This window comes from Primulina eburnea, unplaced genomic scaffold (genome assembly GCF_022965805.1).
Source record: "Primulina eburnea isolate SZY01 unplaced genomic scaffold, ASM2296580v1 ctg553_ERROPOS100000, whole genome shotgun sequence".
NCBI lineage: Eukaryota > Viridiplantae > Streptophyta > Magnoliopsida > Lamiales > Gesneriaceae > Primulina > Primulina eburnea.
Window position 1 is genome coordinate 3,125 of NW_027331342.1, and position 12,540 is coordinate 15,664.

The 12,540-nt window shown below is 34.3% G+C and overlaps 1 protein-coding gene across 2 annotated transcripts; it reads left to right on the top strand.

Annotated features, from left to right (window-relative positions):
* The first annotated feature begins 229 nt into the window (after positions 1 to 229).
* On the top strand, positions 230 to 10,968 carry LOC140821365 (protein RRP6-like 2). 2 transcript variants are annotated; one of them, XM_073181841.1, is made up of 14 exons: positions 230 to 1,139; positions 1,810 to 1,965; positions 3,312 to 3,470; positions 3,547 to 3,630; positions 3,986 to 4,065; positions 4,377 to 4,427; positions 5,067 to 5,175; positions 6,773 to 6,855; positions 6,993 to 7,038; positions 8,022 to 8,109; positions 8,241 to 8,410; positions 9,226 to 9,573; positions 9,887 to 9,982; positions 10,060 to 10,333. In XM_073181841.1, the coding sequence occupies exons 1-14, from the start codon at positions 447 to 449 to the stop codon at positions 10,102 to 10,104; spliced, it is 2,208 nt and encodes a 735-aa protein (XP_073037942.1). In that variant the 5' UTR covers positions 230 to 446; the 3' UTR covers positions 10,105 to 10,333. The 2 variants fall into 2 exon arrangements, with proteins under 2 accessions (XP_073037942.1, XP_073037941.1); XM_073181840.1 differs by having other exon boundaries at positions 233 to 1,139; positions 10,074 to 10,968.
* The last annotated feature ends 1,572 nt before the right edge of the window (positions 10,969 to 12,540 follow it).

Sequence of the window (12,540 nt, forward strand, 5' to 3'; positions counted from 1 at the left end):
TTATGGAGTATATAAAAGTCTAGTTTGAATACCTCTAGACTTTTAAACTCCATAAAAGTCATTAAAAGTTTATAACCAATACACCCGATATACTAGAATGTTTTTTTTGCCCCTATTTGGATCGCTAAAATAACAGCAAAGTAAATTTGCTGATAATCATATATTTCGCGAGGAATTTTCTATTATTTATCAAATATTTTCTGCAAAATATTTCACACACACTATCGAGACCGTTCACTTATCACGCAACTTTGCGTTCCAAGAAAGGACGAAAAATGACTAATTCATGCGTTGTACATTCTGCTTTCTGTTGTGTACCGGAAACCTCTGAAGTGAAAATGGGCGTTCTTAAAAACCCTATAAACCCAGTCCCAAAAACCCTCTCTGAAATTCCAAACTCAGAACTCTAAGCACAGGCGTTTTTCGAGGGGATAAAGAAACAAATCATGGAAATTGATCAAACTGATGAAGGAACTCCAGGAAAAAACTGGACTTTGCGGGATCTGGCAGCGAGGGGTTCCCTACGAACGTCTATAGGAAAGCTTTCAGGATCATCGAGAATCATATCCTCGCAGAAGGATTTTCATTTTTATAATAATTTTCCGGAATTCAAGAACCCCGTCAGAGAAACCGGCGAAAAATCGAAAAATATGTTGATAAAGATTGGGGCATCTGAAGATCTGTTAGGAAAGGCGGTTATGTTCCCGCCTGATGAAAAGATGGAATTGGATGACGATGTGGCGAACGACTGGCTTGAAAATGTGAATGACAATATTTTTGAAAAGTTCGATGTGTCACTGGATGAGTTTAAGAAGTTGCGGAAGAAGGAAGAGGAGAGTGGTGTCAGGAAGATGCGGGTTAATGCTATTGATGATGATTCTGAAAGTGGGTTTCAGATGGTTTGTGGGAAGAAGAGTAAGAAATTTTTTTCGAGTTTGGATGCGAATGTGGAAGAATTCAGAGTGAAGAGTCAAGAAGTGAGGGGTAGCAGAAAGGTGAAGCCTAAGGTTCCGTTTCACATACCTACGATACCCAGGCCGCAAGACGAGTACAAAATCATTGTAAATAATTTGAATCAGCCGTTCGAACACGTTTGGTTGGATAGGAGTGAAGATGGGTCTACCTTCGTACATTGCTTGGTTGGATACTGGTTTTCATTTGTTCCTCTTTCTTCTGTTCGCATTTGTCTGTGTTGTTTGTTTATTGCGTTGTTATTGCTTGTCTGGGTTATGCTTATGTTCTTGCATTGCCTTAGAATTTGTTGTCTTGGTGATGATTGTTGTGTTTACGTGTTTACAAGAATACCAGATTGGGTTACTCAGATTATTTATCTATTGGCTATAGTAAGTTTCTTGTTTGCTTTTGCCATTTTTCTTTTCAATTTCATCTCAAATAATTCCCCATCATATTCATCTGCCATGCCAAAGTCACAACCCTCATTTTGTTTAATTTGAAGTTAGGAAGTTTAACAAAATTTGAAGTTAGGAAGTTTGTCGAAAATTGAATGTGTTTAGCTGACGACAATGTTTGAACGAACCATGAATACTTTTCTGAATATAGTGAATGCTTTTCTGAAGTTTTGGGAGAAAAACGAGACTTCTGAAATCACACTGTAACAACATACTTCTATATCTCCGCTCACACGTGGGCATGGAAATGATCATCGAATGCTTATATTTACTTTAGCTTCTCAGTGATTGGTTGATTTGATGATTCTCATGGGTCATTACATGTATTAATTGCACCATCTAATAGACATAATACAAAAGTCTTTAACCGCGCTCACTTAATTTTATCATATATCAACAGGAAAAGCTCTCTGTCATTGACTTTGTTGATAAAAATGACAGCACTGCGGAGGCTATTAAACCTTCTCCAATAGCACTTACCCCATTCAAACTTGTTGAAGATGTGAATGAGTTGAGACGGCTGGCTTTGAAATTGGCTAACGTGAAGGAATTTGCGGTAAATCATGTTCTGTTTATTGATAACACTCACACAAACATGTATATTTGATATTTTGGTTTGACCGTATCTACATCAATTATTGGTTCATAAAATCTGATGTGGAACATGTGGAGCACATGAATCTGACGATTGATGTCTGTAGGCCGAAAACCACAAAATCTCGCACCTTAATAGTCCAGTGGCTTTGTTGTAGTCGATATTCTATGGTGCCTTTCTTCGTTGATACCTAGAGCTGCTTTCCAATTTTCGTGTTAAAGTTGTTTTCACCCATGTCTGGAATCACATCTCCTGCTAGAGTCACTAAGTGCCAGAACTTCTTCTAATGTTTTAATATGTTTAAAGCACTATCATAACTTTGTCTCACCTTCGGGTTTGACACATTCCCCAAAAGGAGAAACATCTAGACTTTAAAGGTTTAACTGAACAGTTTTTTGTTCTTATTCCTGAACAGTTTTTTGTTCTTATTCCTGAACAGTTTTTTGTTCTTATTCCCTCCGCTATGTTCTCTAATGCATGAGACAGCACTTGCTCAGATGTCCAGGCTTCATGTTCTAAAAGTCATGATGTATGAAGTATTTTGGTTTTGTAAGGTTTATCAATCACTTTTACATTCATGGCGGTGGGTCTGAAATTAGTGTATATCAAGTGATCTCGCATTAATTAGAATTCTCGAGAGCTTCAGATAAGTCCTAGTTAGAAGAATTTTTTGTTGACGCATTTGCCAATGATCATGTGATTTTTATTGTAAGTAGGGACTTCAGTTTCCACCTGCTTAATGTGCCATTTCAGTACTGAACACATCGCTTTAACTACATCTATTGATTTTTACATTTTCTAGAGCTCTCCATATCTCCCTCCGCCTGCATGTATATGCATTGTTATTTGTTAATATGTTTATCACTTCTACTGTAATAAGTTATAAGTGTGGTGTAACTCATAGCTCGGGGTTTGTAGTTTGAGCTCAAGCTCTTTTATTTGCCTTATGAGTGAGAGGTGTTATTCGAAAAACCCAAAAAATTAGTGTATGTTTTGAATATACACTTGGTTCTATTAGAATGTTTAATCTTTAGTTTATGAACCCCTCAGTCCTGTAAAAACATATTATGGTATGTATTTTCTTATCTGGTGATAGTTGCTATAAATTTCTAAAATACTTGAGTAGCATTCATTATTACAGTGGTTGATAGTTGATACTATTTCAGGAGATATCCAATGGAACCCAAAATAGTGTATACTCTTCTATTTGCTCTTGAGAGTTTGATACTCGAGTTTCATAAGGTTATTTCTACAAGTTTTATTGTGTTTTTGTTTTTTGTTTTTTTACTTGTGCTACTGTTTTGCAGGTTGATTTGGAGCATAACCATTACAGGTCTTTTCAAGGCTTGACGTGCTTGATGCAAATTTCCACAAGAACTGAGGATTTTGTGATCGACACATTGAAACTCCGGGTGCACATTGGCCCGTATCTCAGATCTGTATTCAAAGACCCAACTAAGAGAAAGGTGACTTCTCAGATTGTTGTGCATAATTGTGATCATGTTGGCTTCTCTATATCAGTGTAATTGTTGGGTTGATTAGGTAATGCATGGAGCAGATCGGGACATTCTGTGGCTCCAACGGGACTTCAGCATATATGTCTGCAATATGTTTGACACAGGACAGGTCTTCCAATTAAACCTATTTGTTTAGATAATGTTGCATACGCAAATTTTTAGCTATGCTAATCGTTTAAACACACCTAAATTCCCAAATTATGTCAAAGCTTACATGTCGTATTTTTTAACACCGTGGTCCGTGACGTAATTAATTTTACTAGATTGAACAATTTAAAGTTTTCCATGTGTAACAACACTCTTACATTTTTCGGCGTGTTTCTGCATATTAAATGGATTTTCTCTGCATTCTATATAATTGAAAGTAGATGTCTATATTAATCACACATTTAAACACGATGGTTGAATTTACCATACTTCTTTTTCTGGTTCTGGGGTTGAGCACATTTGTTCTTCGCTGACAGGCCTCGAGGGTATTGAAAATGGAAAGGAACAGCCTCGAGTACCTGCTGAATCATTTTTGTGGAGTTGCAGCAAACAAAGAGTATGACCTCTACCTGTAATAAATTTTCCAGTAATATGGTGGTCCATATGATTTAACTATTATAATGTCGCACCCCTTATATAAAAGCACTAACTACACGCCACCGCCCTTGTGGTTGGTGGCATAATCCTTTCTCCATTGTGGGAGAGGCCAGGGTTCGAACCTAGTAACAACAAAACCTCCCACCCCAATGTAATAAAAAAGCACCAACTATACATACTGGGACTCCTAGGAAAAGTTATAAAGAAATGGAAGAAAAGGAAAGAGTATAGTTGAAGCGGATTATTGGATTAACCAGCTACTTTCTGCAGATACCAGAATGCAGATTGGAGACTACGTCCACTTCCCCATGAGATGATTGCGTAGGTTTCTTCTTAAATTCATGTTCTGTTATATCTTTCCTGCATTGATCAATTTATGATGTAACTTGTGGATTTGTAGATAAGAAGCCTCTTATTGACTCTGTTCATAGTATTGTCTCTGTCATTTAATGCAATATAGGGAATTTGTTTTGCTCACGTACTTGAGAGGTTTGTCATAATTATGCTTGTCGACGACTGAATATTTAATTCTATTAGAGTCTAGATGGTTGTCTCCTGTCTCTGAAATTTGAGTTGCACAACTAGTACCCACTGCCTTTAAACCAACATGAGAGTGCCCAATTGACACCTGTGTGATTAGATGATTTAATATTGAAGCTTGAATTTGATAGTGACACTTCCCTGTGTGGTCATAATTTCTCCCTTATGTACACATGCATATGTTATTTTTTTGACCTGAGGTAGTTAGCAGGTGAATCAAGTTTAGTAGGTGAAATAATTGAAGGTGGTGGTGAAGAATGTGAATCGTTTGTGTAGTAACGTGAAACATTAAAGTTTGACAACCAGGAATCACGAGACTTTAGATGAGAGGATTTATAATTTCATCTGCTAAGAGTATAAAATTCCAGTTGTTACTGTGTGGTCATCTTCTCGTGTCAGTTTATGATCTATTTTTCACAGATATGCCAGAGAAGACACACATTATTTGCTGTACATTTATGACGTGCTGAGGCAAAAATTGCTAATGTCAGCTGCTGAATCTGAAAATTCCGATCCTCCTCTAACTGAGGCAAGCACTTTAAATTCATTGTTCATTGGATTCAGTATTTAATCAGAATTATGACTTTGACTCTAAAATACTAAAAGGTAAAACTTTAAAATGCTTCCTAATTTCAAAGGTTAATTTTTAAAGTACAGATCCAAAATATTTCCTAATTTCGAACATGAAATTTTTAAATGCTGACTGAAAAAACTATTTGAAGTAAAACATTGAAGTTCTTTCATAAAACTGTAGTCAGCAAGGTGTGGGGATTTGTTTGATTCGATTAAGAGAAAATAGTCCAATCTGTACCAAAATGAAGAGCTGTCAAACTCAGCAGGGAACACATCCGTGTTATGGGGATATTTACACTGTTAATATTGTGACATGGATAATTTAAAACCTGGTTCTATACCCCTTAGATTCACCTTGACTCCTCCGGGCCGTTAAGGATATCCAATCAACTCAAGAGTTTAATGTGATTAGTGGTGGCATATAAAAATGCCAGTGTCCTGATATTCAAGTTTCCTGTGTGTTGGGGACTGGGGAACAATCTGCACACAATTTCCGATTTTTCTACTCTAAGATTAAAATTAGCAACGGAAGGTGATCGAGCGTAACCTCGTTATGCATTTATTTAAAAATCATGAATCAAATTCAAACATAATTGTTTAGTATAATAATTGTTTCTTATTTTTATATTATATATCAAAGTCTGATCCCTAAACTTATTCATTAGATTAATACTAAAAATTGTTTTTATATGTTGTCAAAAAATTCTTTAATTTTTTTTTTTGTATTTTTATATTATAATATATCTACTTCACTATTCTTTAACATGTATTGGTTATAATGTTATATATTTGTTTTATAAAAATAAAAAATTAACTTTGATTTTCGAGCTTGCTGCTCCTGGCTCGAGCTTGAACCTTTACAATTAGAGATCTTCAATCCCAAGCTCAAGCCTTTTTTAAATGTACTGAGCATGGCTCTGTGGCGCCTGCATAGCACACTGTTACACACTTCAAAAATCAGGATATATTTCTTTCTTTGCACCACGGGGACGACTAAATTAAGACCTTGAAGGAACCTGATTTCTTGATTAAAAGTTGGATAGCGGCCATATTTTAGAATATGGAATGAGCTGTGTGTACATTTATAATATTTAGGAGAGCAAGTTTGGCTTTTGTTTAATACCTGAAAATTTGTACTGGGAGAGATCATCTTCCAGAGTTATATTTACTTGATCATTAATGAATTTAGTTTCTTATAAGAAAGGATATTTCGTTCTAGAGAGGGATGTCTAAACTTGTTTGAATAAAATAACTAAGTCCATTTGAAATCTAGAAACAAGATGAATAGGCGTATTTGCTTTGTGGTCTCATCATAATTAGCACCTTATTGTTCTTTTAACCGAAACTCTCCTTCATGTTTGTTGTGGAAAAATAATGTTCAGTTTTCTTGCTTATATACCTTGACAGTATCTTTTACTTTTTCATGGAGAAAAATATGTTACAGTTCTCTTACTTATATTCCTGCAGAAGGTGAGTTAACCAAATAAATGGGCTACAGAATTTAATGCATAACTAAACTTTTGTTTCAACTGTACCATGTGGTGTTTTGGCAGGTCTATAAACGGAGTTACGATATATGCTGTCAACTCTATGAAAAGGAGCTTCTGACCGATAACTCGTATCTTTACATTTATGGGTATTGCTCCCCTTATCATTTTGTCGCTATGTTTAATCGCGGACCTTGTTATCCATAGATCATTCAGATTGCATTCTTGGCATGTGTTTCTTTTCTACTCTTCTGCTTTTCTTATTTGTGGTTTAAAAAATGACCAGGTTACAGGATGCTGTCCTCAATGCTAAGCAGCTAGCTGTTGTTTCTGTAAGTAAATTTATTCATGCCGGTCTTTTTTCCTGTATGCATTTTTAATTTATCACGCCTTTCTTTCTCTGTATACTATTTTCACATTATCTTTGTTCGTCTTGTGTATTTGGCTAGTTATTACCCATTTGTTAGAGTGCTTCAGTCACTATGCAAGCTAATGGGAATTTCAATAAGCAAGCAATTTCTCATATTACATCTAATTAAACTCTATATGGATGCTATGTTTTTGTCTGAAAATATCCTATATTAATGTAATAAGAACACATATTATTTATTGACTTTTTAATGTAAGAAATATTTTAAATTTCCTAATTTAAGAAAAGAATTCATTTTTACGATTGATTCGTAATATATAGTAAAATTTTGTGAACAATAATTGTCATATAAAAACATAATCATGGAGTACTTTACTCCGTAACTAATTTTGTGTTTCATTTATTATAAATTTTTCCCTTAAAAATAAGAATAGTGTGTGAATGCCCAAAGGAAGAGCCAAAATTTGACGTTTATTTCTCCTGAATAAATTATCAGTTCAATATTTATAAGTTTGAATCTTACATGTATACCCAACTGTATATTTCATCGAGACTGTGATATTTGCTTATTTTTAACGTGTATTGTGTAAATCCTAATATTCTATTTTATATGGCTACTGATTGTATTCTGGGAAAAAATCTTGAAAAGTAATATTAGAACCATAATTCTCTTCGGCACAGAGTTCATCATTGACAATTGTCATTTGAAAAATTGCTAGTTTTGACTTGAATAAAATTTTAATACGCTTTTATTTTATATTTGTTAATAGTTTTAATTTTCATTCTTAGCGTTGATATAATGTGTTAGATACTTGCATATGTTTTTCCCCATTTGTACATGCATATTTTGTAATATATTTTTGCCCACCAAATTAACAGTTTCTGGTTATGCCCATGCATAAACTCCCAATCTATCTTTTCCAGTAACTCCTGAATGGCATGTAGGGACTCTATGAATGGAGGGATGTTGTTGCTCGTGCTGAAGATGAGAGCACTGGATATGTTTTACCAAATAGGACTCTTCTCGAACTTGGTACTTGCTAGCTTTTCTAAATTTAACTACTTCCAGTGTTTTTAGTTCCAATGTACATTTTTTTACATACTGTTTTCTCTGCCTCCTCACCCGTTCCATATTCTTCTTTCTTTATGCTTGTTGATTAAAAGCTAAACAGATGCCTGTAACTGCCAGCAAATTACGTCATGGTTTGAGATCCAAGCACCCGTATATTGAACGAAATATTGGTTCTGTTGTTAGTATAATAAAACATGCCATCCGAAATGCGTCTGCATATGAGGAAGCCGTTGAACATCTTAAAGCGAGGCGATTGGAAATGGTATGTTTTTTTTTAATTATCCTATCTTCTCTTTCTTTTTCTATGTACAGATATCTAACACGTCTCTGTGAACTTGCTAATTTCTGGTCAAAAGGGGAAAATTATCTGCTTTTTGTCAGACTTTCTGTTTGATTTTTTTGTGTATGTACCTTCGGTTTTGAAGTTTTACGGAGTGTATTGCTTCCAGTATCTTATCACAATGGAAAATAAAGTTTTTATCAACTCTCAAACCAGGAGACTAACTTTTGGAGTTACTTGTGCCCACTTATCGTCTTTGGTTTTTTGCTTCGAGGACACAGATATTATGAAATTTAAATTGGAAAAACCGAGCAACGTGTTGGTTGAGTCTAGAGGACCTGATAAAATTTGTGAGCTCGAGGAATAACAATCTACCATAATGAATTGCTAGCATAAACGCACCAGGAAAGCGTGCTGTTTGGTGATTATTTTTACTTAAAGTTGCTTTCAATTTTGTTCTGCAAATTGAAATCGCCGTTGATTTGGAACAGATTTTGTGTGGAAGCATCTTACGTTTCATTCTCAAATATAGATACATTTGTATCTCGTAAAATTTTGTGGATTGTGTTTATTGCAGCAAATGGATAAGAGGTCCCGTCCCTTCTTCTTCATCGGTGTATATGTTAATTTTTTCGAACCTTCGTAGCTTAATATGTGGTGGTATTGTGTCTGATAGGCTCATTATAGTTCTCTTTTGGAGGTCTATCTCTGGCCTCTCTCATCCATATCAGTTTACTTTCCACACTTTCCACTAATTTGTTATGTAAAGTTTTTGATAACAAGAGCATTTCTTGCAGGTAACTGAAGAAAATTCTTTGGCAGACGATTCTGAATTGTCCCCTCCAACAGCTCCTGAAGTAATAAAAACTACCTATGAAGTTGAAATAAAACATAGCTATTTACCTAATGACCGCAAAGATGCCACCTCAATATCTTCGGTTCAATACGTGAATGAGTCTCATGTCATTGAAAGTTCTAATGCTAGAATCAGTACAAACGAGCTGAAATCTGCTCACCGCTCCTATGAGAGAAACGGTAATAAAAAAAGTGAGACAGATGGTTGTGCTACTAATGTTCCTGGTGAAACGCTGCATGAATCTGGACATCCCGTAGATACACCTACAGATACAAAATTGTCACCATCCGTAAGCTACTTTTCTGTTTTTTTGTCATTGCACCTTCTTCCGGTTCCTGTGTATGACATTCATGCAAAAACTGTTAACTAATCAGAACATACTAACCGGTATATGACATGCACGTAAAAACTGTTAACTAATCAGAACATTCCTACCAGACCGCCCTATACTCCAACGAAATCCCCCGTTGTTGCCATTGATTCGAAGAAGTTAATGATTATGTTTCAGTTCATTATTTGCATAAAGTTCCTGTCAGAGCATTATTGTCCCTTTACTGCTAAAAAACTAATCTATTCTAGCAAATTGACTTGCTTTACTTTAGGCTGCAGCGACTATTCCGACTCTGAAGAAGCCAAGCCGAGCTTTTGAGGCATTGTTTGGCAATTCAGCGAAGCGGAAGTATATTCCTGATAAAATAGTGAGTTTATTGACAATTCCTGATTCACTATATTCGTTTACTTTTCTTCTTTATCTTCTTCTCAAGATTAAAGTTAGTTACTTGGCTTTAGGAACTACAAGACACTAAACTGGAGCAAATAAAATCAACAGTGAGTCTCCCATTCCATATATTTTCAGGCAGGGATGAACGATTTCAATCATCCGTTCAGGAATCTTCCTCAATAACTGAAGTTCCACCTCACATGGAAGAAGTCCCGACACCAGTTGCTGTTTCAATCACTGAAGACGTTATCAATCTCGGTGATGATTCAGACAAGGAAGAATCAGCAAAAGGGAACCCTGATTCTGCATCCAACCATGACATAAACCAGCTAGCAAACAACATAGCAGGTTCTGCATCAGAGATTTATGATCGGGATGAGCCCATGTCACTGTCTGACCTATCCTCAGGCTTCCAAAAGTTCTTTGCATCACAGGAGCAACCTAGGAGTTCAGAAATGGTGGAAAAATCTCAACCCTCCGTTGATTTTGAACCGTTCAATTATGCAGCGGCTAGAAAGCAGGTAAAATTTGGGAATAGTCCGAGGACGCAAACAGTGGAAAACGAAGATAATGCTAGGAATAGGTCTAAAAGAGCATATGGGAAAAAGAGTTTTGTGACAATTGAATCACCAAATGTTGAAGAGAAAACAGATGTTCTTCCTCAGGGTAGAAGACGGCAGGCTTTTCCAGCATCCGGGAATCGCAGTGCAACTTTCCGTTGAATTGGTGGACGCCTGATCTCTCATGCGCTATAGTTTACAACAATTTCGGGTTTAGTATGTCATCTGAATTTTAATTCTTCTGTGAAATCTATCTCCTTGTGAAAATTTATCATAGTAATATTTTAGCGTGCATCTTCTTTTTTTCCCTGAGAAAAAATACATCTCATTTATTCAGGTTCTCCAAATATTTAGACTTTAGTGGTCGAAGAGTTGAGCATGAAAAACTATAATTCCATTTTAATATTATGTGATTTTTAATGTGTGCTTTTATTTATTTTATTAACAATCACTTAAAATCAAGACAAGCCACATGGGACCAAAAAACACTCGCTCAAAACTCCCCCTTTTCTTTTTTGGAAAAAATGCCCGAGGAAAAACATTCAGATTATTTTATATCTGAATAATCATAGCAATAAAAAAAATTGTATATAAAATCCATTCTTCAATTTTTGCCAAATCGGATTTATCAAATTTTATCTCTTAATGCTTCTAATTTATTGATAATAAATTATTAGTTAAAAATATTTTGTTCTATATCTATAAATTATTCATTGTGTTCTTATTTTTAAAAGATAAAACTAAATTAATTTTATAATTAAATTCGTTGATGGGATCCAAACATTAATTTTATTTTCATTGAAAAAATTATATATCTTTCTTTGCACATCTTCATAAATTATTATAACTTTTGTTTTAAATAATTATAGGCCGAAATTAAATAATTGAATTTTCACTTGGAATTATTTAACATAAATTAATTTTGGAAGATTCCAGAGTTCATATAATTATTCTCTCTAACACATTCAAATCAAGTTAGTCAATTGTATTTGAAAAAATAAATAATGTCAAATATCATTCTTTTAGAATGTAAAATAGTAAAATAAATTTTTAAGAGAAACTAACTTTGGGTTTTGGATATAAAAAAAATATTTTTTCGATACAAGTATTCACTTATAGGTTGTTAATAATATAAGTCTCTCTAATTTTTTAAATATTAGACAAAGTTTTAAAAAATGAAAGAGCCGAGTTCAGAAATAGTAAAAATTTTGAAGCAAGTAAAACTTCTGAATTATGAATAACTGATATGATCGATTGTGAGATAATTAAATCAAATTTGGTTTTCAAACCAAACAAAAGACATTCAAAAAATAATCATTTCATAGAAACGATTAAATATTTTGATATATCATTTAAAAGATATGCAAGTTGAATGTAAAAACAATATGGTTGAATCATTTTATCAGATACTTGGTATGTAATATTTTGATATTTGAAGAATACATAAAATGCTTCAACAATGCATCTTAAAAATATTAGCAAATAAATAAATACAATAAATAAATAGACACAAATTTGTTTATGGATGTTATGAGATTAGCAACTCTTACGTCACCAATTCTTCCTCTAAGAAACAACCCACTAGAAAACTTTGATCCGTAGAACTCCTTGTACAAGATCATTTTGACTTATGACTTATCTATTGTCTAACCGAAACTCCTAGCACACTCTCGATTGTAGACTGCAAACCTCATAATCTGTATAATATTTAATGTCTCTTGTTCCAAGATTACAAACAAAATCTTTAATGTCGTTGTGTGGAAGCTCACTCATATAAACTTTGAAGCTCAACTCTCATGTATATGTGCGAATGTTTGTGTGTGAGGATTTTTACAACATATGTATCTATCAAATGTATCTTCACACTTGACTTACTCTTATTCAAGCTAATTTTTTCATGTAGGATGACCATATTTTTTAATCTCCTTCAAAAGCTTGTATTCGATCTCCAAGATATTGTATTTATCGGCTCATT